Source organism: Emydura macquarii, unplaced genomic scaffold (genome assembly GCF_026122565.2).
Source record: "Emydura macquarii macquarii isolate MOO-44397 ecotype Brisbane River unplaced genomic scaffold, CSIRO-AGI_Emac_v2 contig_383, whole genome shotgun sequence".
In the NCBI taxonomy this organism is placed as follows: Eukaryota; Metazoa; Chordata; order Testudines; family Chelidae; genus Emydura; species Emydura macquarii.
The window spans coordinates 10,312,841-10,333,597 of record NW_027130520.1 but is presented as its reverse complement, the minus strand read 5'-3'; the positions used below and the strand labels follow the sequence as shown (position 1 = coordinate 10,333,597).

At 37.2% G+C, this 20,757-nt stretch overlaps 1 protein-coding gene across 1 annotated transcript in view; it reads right to left on the bottom strand.

Moving 5' to 3' along the window:
- Window positions 1-20,757, bottom strand: part of ZFPM2 (zinc finger protein, FOG family member 2) — a 425,771-nt gene that overhangs the window by 10,119 nt on the left and 394,895 nt on the right. Inside the window, exon 8 of the mRNA XM_067537378.1 lies at window positions 1,390-1,596. Coding sequence (XP_067393479.1) covers window positions 1,390-1,596 — 207 coding nt within the window. The remainder of the gene's footprint in view (window positions 1-1,389; window positions 1,597-20,757) is intronic.

The window sequence follows — 20,757 nt, the reverse complement described above, 5'->3', positions numbered from 1 at the left end:
CTCTTCACAGGGTATCAATATATTTTAAGTTATTTCTTTTACAGCACATTCAAAGTAAATGTGACCAGTACAATTCTTTGCCCAAAAAAATAAACAACAAACTAGAAAAAATAAAGCTATTGACAAAGACATTTATACTCACCTTGTATTGAACTTGGTGGGATTACTCAAAGAATAGGTACTACTCAACACGAATAAGGGCTGAATCTGGTCCTATATGTTTATAGTGCATCCAAACCTTGAATATTGTGTACAGTTCTGGCCACTGAATTATTGCAAAGTATTTATAAACAACAAGAAGCACAGGGAAGAGCTACAATAAGGGGACTGGAAGGCCTGACTGATGAGGAAAGATTAAAAGAGCTAAATATGTATAACAGGGTTAAGTGATAACTAAGTCTATGGCTACACTATAGCCGATATCGATGAAATTTATGTCGCTCAGGGGTGTGAATATTCCATCTCCTTGAGCGACATAGGTTACACTGACACAAGCACTCATGGTGCACAGGACTATGTTGGCAGGAGAAAACAGAGGTGTTTTTTTTATGCCATTGGCATAGAGCGTCTTCATCAGAGATGCAACTGCGCTGCTGGAGTGCTGTTCATATAGACATGGCCTTAGAAAGACCACAATATCAGCTGCCCATTTTTTGAAAGGAGTCAACAGCAAGGAGGTTGAGCAATTAGAATTGTCTAAGGGGTCTTTATAGCAGTAATTGGGTGAACTTAATAAATAGAACATTTAGGCTGAATGCTCTGATACAAGAAGTATGCAGCGCTTTTGTAACCTTGTTGGTCCTAGGATATTAGAGAGACAAGGTAAGTAAGGTAATATCTTTTATTGGACCAAGCTCACCCACCTTCTCTCTCTGATTCAAGAAAGCACTTAGGGTCTGCTTAAGTCCTTCCCTATTCAGCATGCGATTAGGTCCTGTTAACGTCAATGGGACTTAAACATAGGCTTAAGCAACCTTCTTGAATACAGATGCTTTCATGAATCAGGGCTTAATGTAAAGAAAATTCCTGACAATGAGCTCTTTTGCATTTTGAAACAGTCTCTAAAGAGAAGTAGTAGAAGCTATTTCTATTGTTTGAGAAATGGAAAACTAGCCTGGATAAATATTAGAATATGTATTGTACAGTCCAAACCTGCACTGACTGAAAGAGGATGTACCATGTGAGCTAACAGGTCTTTTTATCTCTAATTTCTATGATTTTCTAATTCTGCCAGCTATGGGAACAGATTTACAGAGCTTCTGTCTGAGGGAGGGCCGAACACTACAGTGTACATCTACCATCCCAATGTCCTACATCTATTTTGCTGCATTAATAAAAACAAAACATAAGAAAAAAATTAAAACACTACAGTACAGTATTATGACTTACTGTTGACAATAGCTGTAGGCAAAATAGATGCCATAGCAGCTTGTTGAGGGAGTAGTTGTATTGAGTCCAGCAGACGTGCAGGATACATTCCTTCTGTAAGAGTCATCTGACTGGCAGCTTGTAGCCTTGAGTCAAAATCCACAATAAAGGCAATTAGCTCTTCACCCTCAGAGATGGTCTTAGTAGTGGTACACCAAAGCTGGCCCCCTATACGAAAAATAAAAACAGAAAGATGTAATTGGGAGCACAAATCTGCAGAAGAACTTCAGATATGGCTGATGTGTCTTTTTCCTCTTTTCTAACTGGTATGGATTACTTGTGGGGAGGAGGCAGATATCTCTTGCTTTTGAAAGTTCCATTTCTATCTGTAGAAAAATTTTCAAAATACTGGTAAGGAAACTATGATAAAAATACATGCATATATGCTATAATCAATTCAACTGAAGAACGATCACTCTAATTCACTCTTTTGTCTCCTAAAAGACTGACTTTACCAGAACTGAGATACAAGCAGAGCTATTCTAACTGGCACTTCTCCAATCATTTTTTTAACTGCACTTCCTAAATATTTTTTTCATACCACATTTTCAGTTTTATTCCAAGTGCCTCATCCATAGAAGAATAAAAAAAACAAAAGCTGCAAAGAAGAAATCAGATTTCCTCATAAGGTCATTTCCCCCCTCCCTTATGTTTGCTACCATCTTTCGCTGAAAAATCTTTCCTTATGTAATATTCTTCATAACATGACTGTTTTATCTCTGCTTACATTGACTGAACTTCCTGAAAAGAAGATATGCCAAAGATCTGTTTCATAAAGGCTTATTCAAATAAAGGTTTGTTTAAAAGGGGAGGAGGGGGGAAACTTTCATCAAACACTAAGATACACTATAGCTCTGGGGCTGCAAATGTCACGTGCAGTGCATTAAAAAGAAAATTAACTATGCAAGTACTTCTACTAATGTATTTGAATGTGATAGTGAATGCTCATTTATTTAACATGTTTAGACAGGCAAAGCACTTATATTGTGTTATCTACACTCTCAGGCCTAGATACATATCCAGTATAGTTAAGCCTGAAATAATGTTGCATACTTTATATGTTATAAAGCTTTTTTTCCCTGAGGTTTTGTATATATAGCAAAAGCTATATGTTGTATTCATTAGGCAAGCAAAACTGTACTCATTTTGATAAGTAATATTGCTGTGTTTATCTTTCAGCATAACTGCCTTTTCAACTGCACTTCATTTTTTTCCCCTCAAAGAGATTATAGTTTTAAAACAACTTGTTGCAAAAATCTGGTGGAGGAGATAACAACAGTGTATGATATGCCACAGCTAAATGGAAGAATTAAGACATTGTTTTAGAGAAATCTTGGACAATTAATTAAACCAGTCTATTAGCTTTCAAAGATGAGCAAACAAACAGCATCAGTGACAATGTGTTTCAGTGGAAAAATAAAGCTGAGCTTCCAGACCTCAAAGTGGTATAAAAGTTTCAAAGCAGAAAAGTTTCTTTGCATTCACCCTTTGGTATTACAGTAGTTGAAGGTAGCTACAAAGTTTACAAACAATATATTGTAACAGGACCAACGTAGCATAAGCTTCACTGCTTTCCAGAATTAGGGCATGCAAAGATGCAACTCTGACCAATTTCCTTCCGAGAATAAGGAGATAAAAAGTGAAGGTAGCAATATAATTGTATCTACAACTCCAGAATCCTAATCAACGAGGAATTTGAACACCAGTGCTGGATTAGTGTCTCATACTGGTGTAAATCAGGAGTAAATCTACTGAAGCCACTGGATTACATCAGTACAATAGCCACTCTTCTCTTCCCCCCAGGGACTAAGGAGAGCACTCAGTGCCGGAACTGCAATTGTGCTGGCTGGCAAGATGCGTCAGGGAAGACTTCTCTTCACCTCTCCTCCACTGCACACCCATATGGGGCAGGCAGAATCAAGCCCTGATGGCCTGATCCAAAGCCCACTGAGTGTAATGGACACACTCCCACTGATTTCAATTTGCTTTGGATCAGGACCTTAAGGGCATATTGTGAACTCTCTATTCACATTGGTGACCAGTAACTTCCTCAAGTAAACCCACTGACTCCAAGGGTGAATAAACTGGCCCCAAGTAATTTGACCATTAAGATCAGCCAAAAGTAGAGGCAGGATAGCCTACTGAGACACTGGGGTAGAGTTTGTTTCAGTGAATCTGAGCCATACATCAGAATGCTACAAGACAACACTGAGCCAGATCCTGAGCTTCATTAAAGTCAATGGAGCTATGCCAATTTGCACCAGCTGAGGTTCTGATCCGGAGGCTGCCCAATGGAACAGAAAGTAAGATTCCATAGCTGTTCTAAAAAGATAGCTACAAAATCAGTCAAACAAAATTGAATTAACATAATCTAGGCATCAAACCCAAGATCAACAAAAAAAAGTATCAACAGATATTGCTTAAGCATTTATCTCCACTCCTTATTAGTTCACATTTGAATAAAAATATAATTAACTAGTTATGCAAGGAATTAGAAACGTTTATTTAATCGGAGAAAGCTGGGCAAGTGGAAGAATATCATATTGTGCAAACTAGAGCAAAAAATTACATTCCAACTGCATTGGCATGATTTCTTTATCAAACTGCATCACGCACTGAATCAGCTATCTGATACCTTCATAGCTTCCACCAAATGGAAAGATTATTTTCGGATCCTCTTCGTCAGTCTCTTAAACTGCAAACACAAGTAACTCTTTTGCTACTTAAAAATAAAACTAACTAAAACAACTTCAAGTTCTATGGAAAGGAAAAAAGTAAGGTCCTGAAGTCCCTGAAAAAACTGTGGACTTACTGTTCTTTGTAATGTTTATGATCAAGATTCTTGTGCAAACAGATCTGGTTCCTAACAGGAAGCTTATAAATCATACTCATAATTGCTGTCAAAACTGCAGTGAAGTGTACTGCAAGTTTTGATAATAAAGAATAGAGTCACAGTTCAAACTTGATTACATTTTGGAAATTCATGCTGCTCTTACAAGAATCAGTGGCCTTAAATATCTTCTTCTCCTGCCAAATTTTTCACTTGCACTTTTTATTATTTATGAAATCAGTGTCTGCACAATGTCATGCAGACCTCTGTTGATAAACTCTAATTAAGATTAAGACAAGCCTTTTGGAAAGGATCCCATCATTAGCAAACATGATAAACACAAAAATACTCCCTACTTGTCAACCAGGAGCAATTCAGTAACCTAACAGTATTATCTGTTGCTAGGCTACAGAGCTGACAAAGCTTCAATTATATTGTACGGCCATACCTATAGAGTACTGTATAAGCAAAATGTATCTAATATAAAAGCATTTAACTTCATCCACACTATCTGCCATTCATGGCTTCTTTCAATGGCAAAAATCAGGTTAATAATTACATATACCACGCTGCCAAAATCTTTGCGATGTATTATGTTTGCAGAATTTTTTCTAATTTATCTGTATGATTGATAGACATTTGCTTTGTAAAAATAATAAAATGCAAGCAATAGGTAACTGTAAACCACTAGCAGAACTACATCGGGGCTCATCAAGATATGGAGCCAAGTGTAGTATAAAAATATATATAGTAATTGAACCAATTAAATCACATTCAGATGTGGCAATACTCTGCATTCAGTATGTAGGAGGACAGGGAGCACTGAGGAGATAGATACAAACACTACTATAAAACTTTATTTTATGTAAGGCACACATCTGGACATATAATAGAAACTTGCTTGATTTTTCAATGGCCTCTTCATTTTCTCTCCCTTTAATAAAGAAGTCCATTTTGAGATTTTATAAATAATTTAGCCTTTATTTATTTTCTTTTGTATCAGTGATCTACTCTGAAAGGTAGCTTTAAAGTGAAGGGGCTATATGGTGGCATTGATTTTTAAGCAGAATTCCCCATTGCCTTAAAATGAAGGGGAAGGGGGGGAGGCTCTGCTTAAAAATCAATAGCACCACATGGCCTCTGATTAGGAACTCGGTTGCTTTTACTAGAACCAGCTTTAAAGAGCAGGTTCCTAAAAATAGTTTAACTTCCCTTCTAAAACAAAGGGAATGGCTAAATGCAATGCAAGAACATTTTCACTGAATCATATAGACACAAGCAACTTCATCATGGTACTGTAGCTATCTTACCCCATATCTGAAAAGGAATACATGCATTAAAAACGTACAGCCAGTCCTGCCATTGTTTTGTATTTTTATCCAAAGTATTGATCAAAACTTGGTCTGCTGAACCTCTTGAATCTGGATTTTTGATTGTATATCTTAGATACAAGGTTAGGAAATAAATAATTGCTACTGAAACCAATCTCCACGCTTAAACAGTCTCCACACACAAACCTCGTGTGCCAGCAGTGAATCCTAAAGTATTGTTTTGGCTGCCTATATTTCGTGCTTGGTGTTTTTGACTGTGTTAGTGCAACAGCATAAGAGGCCATTTCCTGTATACATATGTTTTTACAAAGGAGGGTCAGAAGACTATCAGAACTCATTTAATCAACAGCTTGTATTAGTCTATGGACCATAATGACTTCCAGGCACAATCAACTGAATTAAACCTTCCCCTGCTCTGAATGAAATGGTCCTATTTTACAAAAAGACATTTTTTGATAAAAGCCTTGGGGGAAAAATGTTTATTTATTTTATATCATCCTTGCTTTGTCTTTTATTTCAAGCATTTAAGGGGAATTTGCAAATCCATAATAGGACACAATCTTCACAATTGGGTCCCCTCCCCCATGGGGTGGTGACTGTTCAGAATAATTTCCGATACTGATGAATGCCCCCATTTCAGTACAGCACAAGTTACTGTCCAGATCTCTAATTTTCGACATTAACAGAGTTCTTATATCTATACGTAGCCACATTGTTTAATAAAAAATTATAATGAATTCAAATCCAATACTGTTGAAATTCCTGACAGTAGAGTAGTGCAAGGAATAGAACTTATAAATTATGTTTGCCCCTTCTTTGAAAAATGCTTTGGAGGTTTCTTTGTGCATTGGCAAATACAGTAGGAATATGAGGTATTGTGTGGATCCTCCTGCACAGCACCTGATAAAAGAATAAAGAGCTGTGACATATTCTTAAAACAATAGAGGAATTAAAGAGAAACAATGGGCCAGCTGCTTCATTAATACAATCAAAAGAGAGCCCAGCACAGAGGAGTCCAGATAATTAAGCACTACTCTTTTAGACCTTCTTTCTATAATAAAATTGCTTAAAAATTTATTAACTACTTCATAGTTGTTAGATAGATCTATGTGCTTGTTTATTTAGGTTGATTAATGTCTTTTCAGTATTCTCCAACATGCCAACTCATGGTTTATACAAGTTTTTGAATAAAATAATGTAAGCATAACTGATACGGATCTGTAGTATACACAGCAATAAATCAAAAGCATTTTGTGAACTGTGTTTTCTGTTGATAAATAATTCTCAATATTTTAAACTTGTATGCACAAACTAAATACTTTGCAGGACACTTTTGCCATCTAAGTATTTTAATGCCAGGATTCCAAACATCTTTTTAGAAAGCATCTGAACAGCCCAGCATGCAAATGTGGACTTCTCTAACAATTATAACAATGTTTACGATGCTAAATTAAAATTAATGAGACGATTTCCTAGGATGTTGTATAATTTTTCCTTGTTTACCGATCAAAGGAGATTGTCAAATAAAACTCACCCTCTAATTTTAACTTAGCTGTTGTATATAATAACTCAGCAGTATATTGATTGCAGAAATTGTAAACTCTGTTACATTATATAATATTAAAACAGTAAATGTAAGAGCAAGTGCTCACATTCCCTGTGAGAAATACAATGCATTTGGCTCAGAATAAAGAGTAAAATTTACTTCTTTTTTTTTTTAAATTCATGGATGCTACAAAATAAAGAAACAATAATGCATTATTTTATGCAATGCAATAGAAGACTCACTCAACTAAACACTGGACAGCTTGGAAAGGGACGATTCCAAGATAATTGAGTTTTAAGGAATACCATGCCTGACTGGATATAAAGAAGATATGTACCTCTTAAAAGAATTAGGGCCTGCTCTTCATCCAAATGACTGTGAGTTTTGACACTGACGTCAGTACCAAGAATTGATCCCTTAGTGATATGATAAAGGAGCAAATGTTTTTATTTGAATAGAGTGCATTTTATAAAAATTTGTCACCTATTATGTAGTTTATTTATTCAATAAGGCTATTAAAATATCTCTTCACTCCTAGGAGAGAAAAGTGCCAAAAATGAAGCACTCTATGCTGAAACACTTTCAATCAGGGTGAAGTTCTTTCCTGTATGCAGCGTGACCACTGTTTAAAGGATAGTTATATTTCAGTAGCTCTTTTTAATTAATACTGCAATACTGCTTGAGTAATTGAACCCCAGATAAACTGCATGTTTCTAAAGAGGAACAGGTATATCTAGCAATGAAATTTGACCTCTCATTTTATCCTTGCTGTCAGCTTGTTTTTTATGCATTTGAGGATTTGTATTTGTTTCTTTCAACTAAATACCAAAATTAAAACAATGTAAAATTCCACTAGATACAGAGGTAAACTACAACAGTGTTCAGAAAATATTCACAGGAAAATAATGTGGTAATTTTATTTGTTTCTCCTCCCCCCCTCCCAATTGAGCTGTCACAGCTTATTTACCACAGGGGGAGACAGTTAAACCCATATCCTTAGAAGTTCTGTGCATTTAAGAGGCTTATATATTTCTTCTGGGACCCTCGTTCAAATCCTGAGCTAATCAGAGTGAATACATATCTTTCTATTAGATGGCTGTAAAAAGTCTTAGGTGAAATCAGTTCCTGGTGGATGACAGTCCACAACATAAAACTATTAAATATTTGGCACAAATGGCAATACTTACTTAAAAGGCCTGAATGAAAGTGAAAACTGTAATATCCTCCCACATCACCAGAAGTTGAGTCTGCTGCTAGGGGTTGAAATTGAAGTGCTGCCACAAATGCTAAACCCGTTACATTTCCTTAATTCAGCATAAACTCTAACAAATGAGCTAAAGGAATTTGTTCACAAGTACAGCAACAACTATGTCTTTTCTCCGGGTGTTACTTTTTGTCCATATTACCCTTACTTTATATTCAGGGATACACTTTCCTTACCTCTTTAATGGAGGCATCAATTGGGTATTAAAAAAGGGAACTCATCAATATTTATGAGCTAGAAATTACAGAATCATAGAAATGTAGGACATAGAAATGGAAGGGACCTCGATAGGTCATCCAGTCTCCTGCACTGAAGCAGGACTGAATATTACCTAGAAAATCATAAAAAACCAGAGAACGAGGTAATATGGCCCTGCCATGTGCCTTAACACCCACCCCATCCCAACCAGGAAGCCAGGACTTTGGGGGCACAATGACTCAGCAAACCCTTTGACTCCTTACCACAACAAGTGGACTGGAGCCCTTCACAGAATTTCCTAGGAGGAGTAGCCATTTCAGACAATCACAGGAACAAGACTCAGGAGCCTTTGTCAGCAGCACTAGGGTTCAGGAGGAGAGGATTAGCTGATGAGTCCCACCAGACTGAGGAAGGACTTTCGGTGCACCTGCTTCCAGAATCCCTGCTTCCCTGCCAACAGTGCCATAGGATGGACTTTTTGAACCTTTAGGAAGCACAATGATGCCAGCAGTTCTGGACTTGATGAGCTGTTTTGTGGGGCTGGGATACTGCTAATGGGAGGGGATTTGGGAAAGACAGATAAGGAGGTTAAATAGTGGGCATGCCCTGGTGACACGTTCACAAGTCAGCGTTGCAGGGAAATCAGAGAATATACTATATAACTTTCCAATGGACTTTCTGCGCTCTTGTTCCTGGCTTCTTGTAGGGATCTGTCATTGCCCCTTGGACAGGGGTAAAGTGAATGAGGCAGGTACTTGAGAAGGAGGACTTATTTAGAGGGAGAAGGCCCATCACCTGAGGGAGTTGTGAGGGTAGTTTGTATTTTTTAAACTAATTCTAAGTGGAGGGGCAACTGGGGTAGTCCTCTATGGAGTGGGGAAGCCAAAGAGACACAGACAAATCGATAAACGGCTGTGGGCTGGGTCACTTTTTCCAGAGGGGTAGAGCAAATGATAAAGGAGCTCGGGGAGCTGTGGATTAACAGGAATTTTTATAAATTTTAATAATCCCCCATTCAACATCTGGAAAAATTAAGTTGCGCACAGTGTAACCACGTAAACACGTGCTTCTATTACTTGACCTCCCTTCTCCTTCTTTTTGTTACACTCATTTGTTGAGTCTTTTCTTTAATTGGTCCCCAATCTTACAATGAGTGCTGCACAGAGCTCACTTCAAGATCAGAGCCATAAATTGATGGGACTGCTCACCGTGCATAAATTTAAACATGTGCGTAAGTCTTTTTAGGGTCAAGTACTGAGTTTACATACTCTTCAGAACAGAGGCTGTGGTTCCTCTAGATCTGTATATTGCCTTCCATAATAGCTCTCTCTTCCTGACTGAGGCCTTTAGGCACTCCCATAACATAGATAACAATAATGAACTAGAGACGGTTTTCCTAAAAAGATTACAGTGACTTCTGCTCCTATTTACAGGATGTAAAGGGCACTGTAAGAACCATAAAGACAAAGAGGCTCCTCTTTATGGATTTACATCATAGGAAAAATTTTGCTCCCACTAAAGTCACTGGGCAATTTTCCTTTGGCTTCAATGGAAGCAGGATCATATGACAATCCAGTCTTTAATTTCTAAAAAGACAGCTAAGTGAAAAGACATTGAAAGGAGACTCTCAGGTCAAATTTATTCCCAAATTTAATTCTTATAAAAATAATCTTTTGCAAAATTGTAGAAAATTAAAAATTTTCCCATTTAAAAAACAATTCCAACTGATAAAAAAAATACCCCCAAAACAAATAAGCGTTCCCCAGTTGAATCTGGAATGCAAACACTGTAGTATTGGCCTTTGCATGAAAATCTGGAAGTGAGAAGGACTAAAAAATGATGACAACAAATGTGAAAGTTGTTAGTTTATTTACATTGTGCAATTTGTGTGAAATGCCAAAAATAAACAAGTACCATAAACCATGAACAGTATATTATTTCCCCTCCAATAACCTGGGGCTTCATCATTAATGTTGGTCCAAACTAGTGAAGATAACAGGAACAAGATTAAACTCACTGGGCTCAAAATATTATTTTAAATTATTTTTAATCAGAAAGTATCTCTTTAAAATTATGAATAAATCAGAGACAAATTAAATAATTAATCCTCTATCTTAGTGCACACTAATATTGATTAGCTATTAAAGAGGATTCTGTATTCAGTGATTTTTTCAAATGCCAGTTTGCTGAGCCTCATACAGGTGCATAGAAGCTGCCAATCTGACTGACTGCATGGTCAGCATGATTTCTAAGTGACCAGGGAAGAAGTGTCTGTATACCCCAAAGGCAAGCTGTCAAAATTGAGGCTGCAGCTGATAAACTGATTACAAAGCTGCTTAAGACTTTGCTTGTAAACAAAAGCATTTATCAACTAATAATTTGCAATAAACTGATGTAACTCCCAGCTGAGCCCCAAACTGTAATTGTCTTTACCATCTGCCTATTAAAATACCATTCTTCATCACTACACAGGAACAGAAGGGAGAAAATCTCCAACTACTACATAACTTGCATGCTTATAAATAATCTGTGAGCATTCCTCACTTCCACTATGGCTGCGGGGTTTTGTACACTTAATTTTCCTTCTTTCAGCACTAAGAAGTGCTTCTAAATTGGCAAAAAAAATTAATAAATACTGCCTGCTGCTAAAGAAAAAGAATTATACAAGTTCATCATACTCTGCTGTTCCTTAATTTTTTCTCTTTTTGCCACTCCATAGGAATTTCCTGATGGACACCCCCTGAAGCACAACCTAGCAAATGAAACTCTCGACTCCTTTTCAGCTTGTCACTTTCCATTACCTTTCTTTCTTACACATTCATTTCTTCGAGTGGTGCATTTGCTTTAACAGGGTGTCAGTTAAAACATGCTGGTTCCCCGTGGTGCAGTTTGCAAGGGTTTGTGGGATCCTGCAGGGATTGTGTAGAACTACAGAGACAGTCTGCAGAGCATTTTGCAGGCCCCATGGTGCGACTTCCTGAACATTGAGTAATTTTGCCCCACTCTTTTTTCAAGCTCTTTGCATTCTTAATCCTGAGAAAAGTTGCAGACTTTCAATGAATTTCAAAATCAGCAGATTCAGATGTTCTAATAGTATATGAGTGGTCCTTTTGTTAGATGCCTAAAATATTCAATCGTGTTAGAGGGAGAAACCAGGAGAACCGATCATTTGTAGAGAATGACTATGCCTCCGCTTTAAAAATTGAATTTAACAGACAAATCATACCATGATTTAGTGCCATCCACTTAACCAAATATTTCTCCAACCTGCACAGTGGGCCACCCACTGTTTTAAATGCAAAATTGCGACAATGAACTACAATTTGTTCAGAAAGTGGGGCTTCTTTAGAAGCTTTTACTGAAAACGCACAGCTGGTTTCACTGCATTTTTTATTTTATATGAACTTTCCAGCCCCAAACTGAAATGATCTGAAATAACACAATCCAGCAGCAGGAAGTTGAAGCTAGAGAAATTCAGACTGGAAATAAGGCACACATTTTTAATGGCGAGGTTAATTAACCATTGGAACAATTCACCATTACTGACAATTTTTAAATCAAGTTTGGATGTTTTTCTAAAAGCTCTGCTCTAGGAATTATTTTGGGGAAGTTATATGGCCTGTGTTATATAAGACGTCAGACTAGGGCTATGGATACACTGACGGCGGCAAATTTGCCACCATCAGATTGATTTCTCTGGATCGACGGAGCGGTCAGTGCAGACCCACTCAGTCGATCCAGAAATCGACGTACTAAGTCAAGCTACAGACGGAGCGCAGAAGAGAAGCTCAGCAGTCGACAGGAGTTATGCAAGTTTTCTGCGTATTTTGCGTAACTCTCGTCGACTACTGCCGAATCACACAGGTAAGTGTAGACAGGGCCTAGATGATCACAACGGTCCCTTCTGGCCTGGGAAACTGTGAACCTGCTCCTGCTTATGTGAATGTGAAAACATCTTATTGATTTCAATGGGTGCAAAATAGGGACCTGAAAAAAGGAACATAAAGATGCCTAACCTGCTAATAACCCCATAGGGATGATATTTTATTGTTTGTATTACTCTCACTGCTCATCATGTACATCCAGGCAATTCCCAAGCATAAAGAAGAGACTCTGCCCAAAGAGCTAAGAATCTAAGGACTTGATCCTGCAAACACATATGCATGTAACTGTGCACACTTAAACAGTCCCATTGGGACTACTCCCATGCATTATTCACTCTTTCATGTGTTTACAGGATTGGGGCCTAAAAGACCAAGAATCAGATGCCAATACATGGATGAAAGGTAGGGAAAAGGGCATGAGATACAAGTAAGTAAAGAAGTCACATGATGATAGGTAAAAAATTGACAGTGCAAAGTATAGCTAGCATCATACTTTTTTTGCTTGGTTTTTCTATATGTTGTGAGGACAAAAGATTGCAAAGAATTCACACATTACAGTGATGAGCATAACACAAAAGTCTATAAATAAATCAATTAAATACATTACATAAGGATTATGCACATGAGTAAGTGATGCAGGATTGGGAACATAATGATTATGGAGTTGTACAGTTATGTTAAAACAATAAAAAGTTAGAAAAATTAATGTTTAGACTGAGGGGTGTCTTTGATATATGCTCCTCTATATGTTTTTAAAATAAAATCAATTAAGGATGGAGTAGCCTAACCTAAATAGTAAATTTGAATGTCTAGGTCTGTCATTTTAAAAACTGGAAGTCTGTGGGAATTTTGTCTGGATAATAACTGAACGGCATGACCCTTATGATATTTACACCTTGTTTTTGTATTTCATTTTCTGTTTACTTAAAAAAAGATCCAGAGAACTGTGTTTTATTTATGCAAAAGTATTATGTATACGTACAAGATTCTTATACATATGATATGTATGTTTTTATTTTAAAAATACATATATTAAACTAGAGACAAGAATTGATCCAATTATATCTCGGCAATTTGGTAATTAAGTTTACTAATGTTTTTAAACAGAAATTAATTATTTGATAGATGAGCAAATTTGTATGAATGTTTTTCAAATGTGTGGTCTTATTTTACCTATTGGATCATAAAAGATTATTAAATATATATGAATTTAGGCAAATATTCTAATACATTTCTTTGAGTAGCTATATTTTATTTATAACTTTAAATTATTATCTCTTTTTAATTTAAAAATACCACCACAGAAATGGATTACATAATTTATGGGCTTATTTTTCTGCTGAATTTAATTGTATTTTAAAATTCAGTGATTTTAGTGCTGGATGAGTAATGGTTAAAAGAGATTATCTGAAACAAACACATTCATTTTTTCCTATCTTTTAAAAATATATTTTTTGAAAATTTTGTAGAATGAATTAATTCCTAGACAGATTTTCCATACCAAATAAATTCCCAGATTTTTAAAGTAGTTCTCAGACCACATCAGAATAAGAGTTTATAACATAAATGTTATAACACCCATAGTTATAATCTCTGCTCTTCTTCTGGGCAATCATTTGCATATACTCCCGGTTCAATAATGACTTCTAGTGGTCAATTCCTGAGGAATGTCACTTATTAACAAGAAGGCCACTGGAAAAATACACAGATTGCCAGCAGATGGCACTCTATGTATAGCATGAACATTTTTTTGGTGGGGAGGGAAGAAAGGGAAGCTATTATTTATTTAATTTTATCCTGCACTGAACATTTTACATTGTTGCACCAAGGCTAATAAAACTGGGAGATTTCAGGCAGTTTGATTGAACGTTCCTGTAACCCTTTTTATACTATACCTTCATGCTTGAAGCTTGTCCAGTGCCTTTTAACAATAGGTCATATTTTTGTGTTGTAACACAAAGCAGAAGGATTGACACTATCTGACGTAGAGGTCTAAGATGCTAAAGTGCTAAAGAGTCATGTACTGGTAAGTCGCATAGGAGTTACATCTCACTGCTTAGATACTACCATGAGGGGCTAATTGGAAATACCTTAAATAAACAGAGAGACAGATCAGGGTCTAAAGAAGATTATAGGTGCATTGGAACAAATCTAAATGAACAAACAAATGATCAGAGAGGAGCATTAAACAAAAATACTGTACTTTGAAATCTTACTGGTTCATTTAAAGGGACAGTCAGGGACAATTTCCCTTGTCCTTCAAGAGGTCATGTCACACACTCCTTAAAAGCTGAACAAACCTCCTAGCAACACATTCATGCAACATTTGACTTTCTCAGATACATGAATGTTCTAACAAATATAAATCAACTAAGAAGCTGAATGCCTAGTTGAAACAGATGTTGCTAAACTAGAATTTTCAGAGAAATGAGAGAGCACTATATATAAAAAGTGTGTGCAAACTCGTTAGTTATCATAATGGTGTTACAGAGAGTACTCTGATGAACACCAAAGCTGTCAGGAAAGTGAATTTTTATTTCTACCCAAAAAATTGGGCTATAATTCTTAACCAGTCAAACGTGACCAGGTAATGAACCAGAATCTATGTCAGAAAAGTGGTGATCACAGAGTAACTATTGTGCCCTGACCCAATGTCCTTCAAACCCCATAGTTAGGGCATGCCTTCAGAAGGCAAGCTGTGGAATATGGTGAACTATGGAAAGACAATCCTGTGCCAGGTTTTCAGGTCACTGGCTGCCAATGTGTTTTAGTGCAGATCCCTTTATTTAACTGCAGCCCCTACGCACTCTTCTCTGCTAAGAATCTCTGCTAAAAATCCATTACTCCAAAGCTACCTCTCTAAAACTAACTAAGGAAATTATGCAGCACCAGCCACTCTCTACTGTTTCTGTAACTGAGCTGTTGCTGGAGCACTGCAGATTATCTTCTATTTCTGTCAATAATAAATATTACCACTGATAATAAGAGCCCCATGTGTAATGCCAAGATCTGTATATAGAGGGGCTTTTGCACACAGATCAACTGCATTAGCAACAGCATTCCTACTCTTCTCTTGGTCTCTACAGAGCACTATCTGCAGATCTAGAGAGCTGTGTAAGGCCAGGGGGTGATTAGTGGATAGGCTAGGGGAGCAGCAGATAAACATCATCAAGCCACCAATCCTTAGAGGTTTCCCTGAGCTGTGTTGTGAGTGGGGAACCCTCTAATACGGGAGAGCTGCTAGGAACCACCAACTGCGGAGGCCCTGTCAGTGCAGCTCCAAGGGGAACATGTCAGGTCTGCTGGAGACTGAAAGCCTACCAATGCAGTGCTGCAAGCACAGGGAACAATGTACAAATTCAGGACCTATACATTCTGATCCCCAGCATATTGCTTGGCCACTAGCTATTTACTGCTGTTTATTTTCCTTGTATAAAATCCCATGAAATAAATTGGGGTAGTTGTTGCATTCCTTCCAGTGGGACTTATTGTACAGTATTAGAAACAACACTTAGTGCTGTACTACTACATTATACTGTTACATAGAAAGACATTCTGAGTAGCAAGAATGATATACTGGATAAAGCATCTCATGATCCTATATAACACTCTCAGTGTCCCATGTAGGTTATACTACTGTTAGTAAATCAAAGGAAATGAAATACATAAAGCAAAAGCAAAATAGCATTAAAGGATGCCTTGGGCTAGGTTTTAGCTGCATGACTCCCACTTCAATAAATGGGAGTCATTATGCTAACACTTTGTTCAAGTCTTGAAAATGTACCTCTTAGTGTCTCGTGTAAGTAATACAGAAATTCAGAGACAAGGACACAGTGATCCCATATAAGCCACCTCTTAGAAAAGCAGGTGGGGTAAAATTCTCCCAGGTGCAGAGGGCTAATACAAAGCTCTGTATCGTGTAGCCCCTTGTTGGGGCTTCAGGGAAGCTGCAGTTGAGTATCTGTGTAGTGAGCCTACGTGCCCCTGCATGAAGCAGACAGGCCCCACTTGCTCAGGTTTTAATTTCTATGAGTGATTTAAGAGAGCTCCCATCAAAGGTTTGGGCCATCACTTTGAAAGGGAGATTTTTATGTAGCAGATTGGAAGAACTGGTAACAACTACAACTCAAGCCTCCCAGTGCGCTTTAAAAATCTAACCTGCTATTAAAGCAATACACTGATGCAGCCTTAATCAAACATCTCCTCATCCAAGAATTCATCTTCACACTTCACTGGCCAATATTACTGGCGGCTAAAAAATACTTATGACTCATCTTCCTGTTTACCAAGGACATCTTGGAACTTCTTTGAGCTTGGAAGCCTGTCAACAATTTGGTTCAATGGAAAACTGCACTTCATACCTAACTGCCTAACCAACGTATAACTCAGAACAAAAGACTGAATGAAGTATATTGAACACCAACCAGCCTGTTGACAGGCGGTGACCTCATAGTATCTACGACCTCCTGGAGATGTTTCTGTATTTCACACTTTTTGTTCTGTCATAAGTTAGCACTCATGTGAACAAATAGCTGCATCCACATGTCGGAAGCACTAAAATGCTCTATTGCTCCTTCTGCTAGACTCTGCCTCCTTGGCCTTGAAAGGATAGTCCCAAACCATCCTATTTTTTAAAATGTGCCTTCATAGTTCTTAATTTATGTCAGAAAGATCATCCCTTTGGAGTGGAAATTGGATTTAGGATCTTCATAACGGAAGATATCACCCTCTGTAAAAGAGACAGTTTGGATCTGTTCCCCAACCCTTGTAAGATCACACCACAAAATGTCTTTCAGCATCACATCTTATTTTAGGTCTAAATCTCATCACCTAGTTGATCCTCATTTGGTACCTGTTCCCCCTCGCACTCTGAATAACTCTCTTTTCACTTCCCTTCATTTCTGTTCTTCAATCCTCTTCTTTTCTTCATATTCTCTTTTATCCTTCCACCTTCTCAGTTTTAATTTCATACAAATGGATATGCTATTAACTCATTATTGTTACTCTACAATCCAGTAAAATGACACACACAAATTTTAACACAAACACATGTGCAATGTGTCTGCTATACCACAAGTTCATGAGATGCTGAGACTTAATAGAATTTTCTCAAATCCCTACAGCAACCAGCATGTCTGGATGATGCCTGGTTAAAAAGTAAAGCTCTTCATTACGATGAGAAGTCAGTTGTATAGGTAATCAATAACTAGTTGGGATAAACAAACTTCTTCATGAAACTACAATAGATAAGGATTATGCCGGAAACATGAACCACGTAGGATCACTGTATTCAATCTCATTCAGTTATCAATTGAGGATAATTCCAAGGAAATTATAATCTCTGCAGATTTGAATTAATAGGGTTATATCACATTTCACATTTATTCTATGTACAGTAATAACAGGTGCGTTAACTGCTCAGGTAGGTGAAAAGAACTGGGAAAGTTATTAAGTCAATATAAAGCCATAACTATAATGGATTTTTCTGAAAACCTTTCTTGTGTGATTGTTATGAGTAAGTGATTGGCTATTTTGCAGCTAATCACATTTATTCCTTTTTTATTAATTAAACAATTGTTAAATATTAGCTCAGAAATATAAACTACATCTAACAGTATAACATGTTTTCTAGACCCCAAAGAGTGAGAAGACAGTAAAAACTCTGAGAGGTAGTTAAAGGAAGAAAGGATGGGGGAGATCAGGAAGGAAGTTAAAGCATAGATGGCTTCATGAAGAAGGCAACAAACTGGGGGTGGGAGAAGAATATGAAAAGAGAACTTAGGCAAATACATTATTCTTAGCAAAGAGGGTGTGTGGTGGGGAAGACAAAGGAGACAAGAAAAGACAGGTATGAAGGAGCTGCTAGAGGGTTTTAAAGGTGACAATGAGAAGCTTGAATCTGTTATGGGAAGCTACAGGAAGCAAGAAAATGGATTTAAAGGGGACAGGAAACAGTCATAGTGTTGGGTGAGCTGATTAAATTTCTCAATAAACTTCTGTATGCATTGGAAGGATGTGAGGTGAATCATCAGGAAGGTCAAGGAGTTGGAGGTTGCTGTAGTCAAGGGATGAAAATGATTAAACTTGTCCCAGTTCTAGCATGTACTGCCCCGCGTCCCTGAAGTAATTGTGACTGAATCTACCAATGGATTCAGGGATTTCTGCTGTTACAGAACACCATAGCTATCCTCTCCCTCAATGAGGACAACAGTTTAAGGGCCGCACTGTTCACGGAGCAGAAATGGAGCCTTAAACGTATTTTTAAAATTTAATTAATACAAGGAATACAAAGGTCACTACTTCAAAAAAGTCAATCTGCTTATAGGCTCATTCATTATTAATTATGATTAATAATTAATTATCCCTCAGTGCTTTAGGTATTCACCATGGCACCTCATGGAGAGGTTCCTGTCCCACAGAGTTTACTATCTAAGGAGCTTTTGTAATTGTTATTTACCAAGGGCAGTATTGAATCTGTGAGCAATTGCTTGAACTCAATGCAACCATTTGCATGGGTATGTGATATGCAGAGTGAGTCTGAGTTGTAGAACTTGGCCCCAAAACTAAGCAGGGGATGACAAAGAAAGAAGGGGAAATGGCTGATGGAAGCAGTTTGGACTACAGCAATAAAAGATGGCAACATGTGTGTGTATGGGGAGTAAGGGCAGAAGGTGAGGATTCTCTGTTACTATACAGAGAGACTAGATCGTTGAGTTGATATCTTTTACTGGATTGACTTCTCTTGGTGAAACAGAAAAGCTTTCGAGCTACACAGATCTCTTTTTCAGCTCCTGAAGCTATCCCGAAGAAGAGCTCTGTGTAGCTCGAAAGCTTGTCTCTTTCACTAAGGGAAGTTGGTTCAGTAAAAGATATCACCTCATACATTGTATCTTTCTAATACTCTGGGACCAGCATGGCTACCACAACACTGCAAACAAATGTTATTACATACATATGCTGAGGTTTTTTGTGGGTGCATGTGCATGTAAATACAGTTTTAGCCAGAGCAATTCTACTTTTTAATGGATTAATATATGTATTTGAGGGAGCAGAGTCCAGAAATAAGCTAGGAGTGGTGGTGTGGGTTGGAAGACCAATAGAAAGGTGACAGTCCAGGTGAGGGATTTGGAGGAGGAGAGTGACTATTTGATATCCAAAAATACTCTGCTCCACATAATTATCTACTTTTTCACCAATGCAAGTCATTATATTTCTTTACCCAATTTTTTATCCAAGTCATTTCCAACTTATTTCAGTCTGTCACAATAATATTTTCATATGAGGAGTGTTGTAACCTAATTCCTTCATTTGAATAATACATTCATTTTTAATTACTGCAACTTGATCTCAGATTATTCAAATAACTGTTTCATTTTTTATGCTTACCCTGACCCCAGTGTATTTATAGGCTTTTATCCTTACCTGATACCACTGTAATGTAATTATAGATTGTATTTTAATCATCTACTATATCCTAGTGAGTTTGTTTAAATCACTCCAATCCCGAGTCTTTTATTTCTATGCCTTTTAAAATTCTACAATGGCATTCTCATTGCATAAAAGCAATATTTTTCGTAGTTTACTACAATGAATGAACATTTTACATGCATTGCTGGCCATGTTTCTCATTTAAATTTTAAAAAGTCACTATGCAGAACTCTATGTAAAATGAATAACTCACTTGTAAACAGGCGTGGGGCAGCTCATCTCTAGAGATTTTTGTTCTTAGCTCCTGTGTGCTCACCAATAGTGCCCTTTTACAACATATTTAGCACAAATAAAAAAAGTTCACTGCTTTTTATCCAATTACAAATACAACTGTGCCTAGTGGTCATGAACAACAAAAAGTTCATTTCTGTTTTGACCAAGGATGTCAAGTGACTTCAGATATTTTTGCCTAAATTTGTTTGGAGTTGCCAAAATTATCATTAGTCAAGGAAACACCTTGAATGTTACACTTACCACTTTTTCTTCAATTGGGATTTTACTCCCAAAAGTATCATTTATTCTGGGATTTTTCAGTTTGTTTTAGTAACAACTTTAGATGCAACACATCCAAAATTTCTTCCTCTACCTAATGCTGATTCATCTCCCCAGTGTTTGGCATTGCTGCTGATGCAAGACAGGCATGTAATCTCAGAATTCAGTTTGTGAAGATGACATTATTCTGCTGCATACCTGTCAAAGGACCAGGGATCCTTCTTTTGATCACATAGATTTCCAGTCCCTATAATGGCCATTACTTTAATCACACCAAGGAAATATTTGAAGGCCTC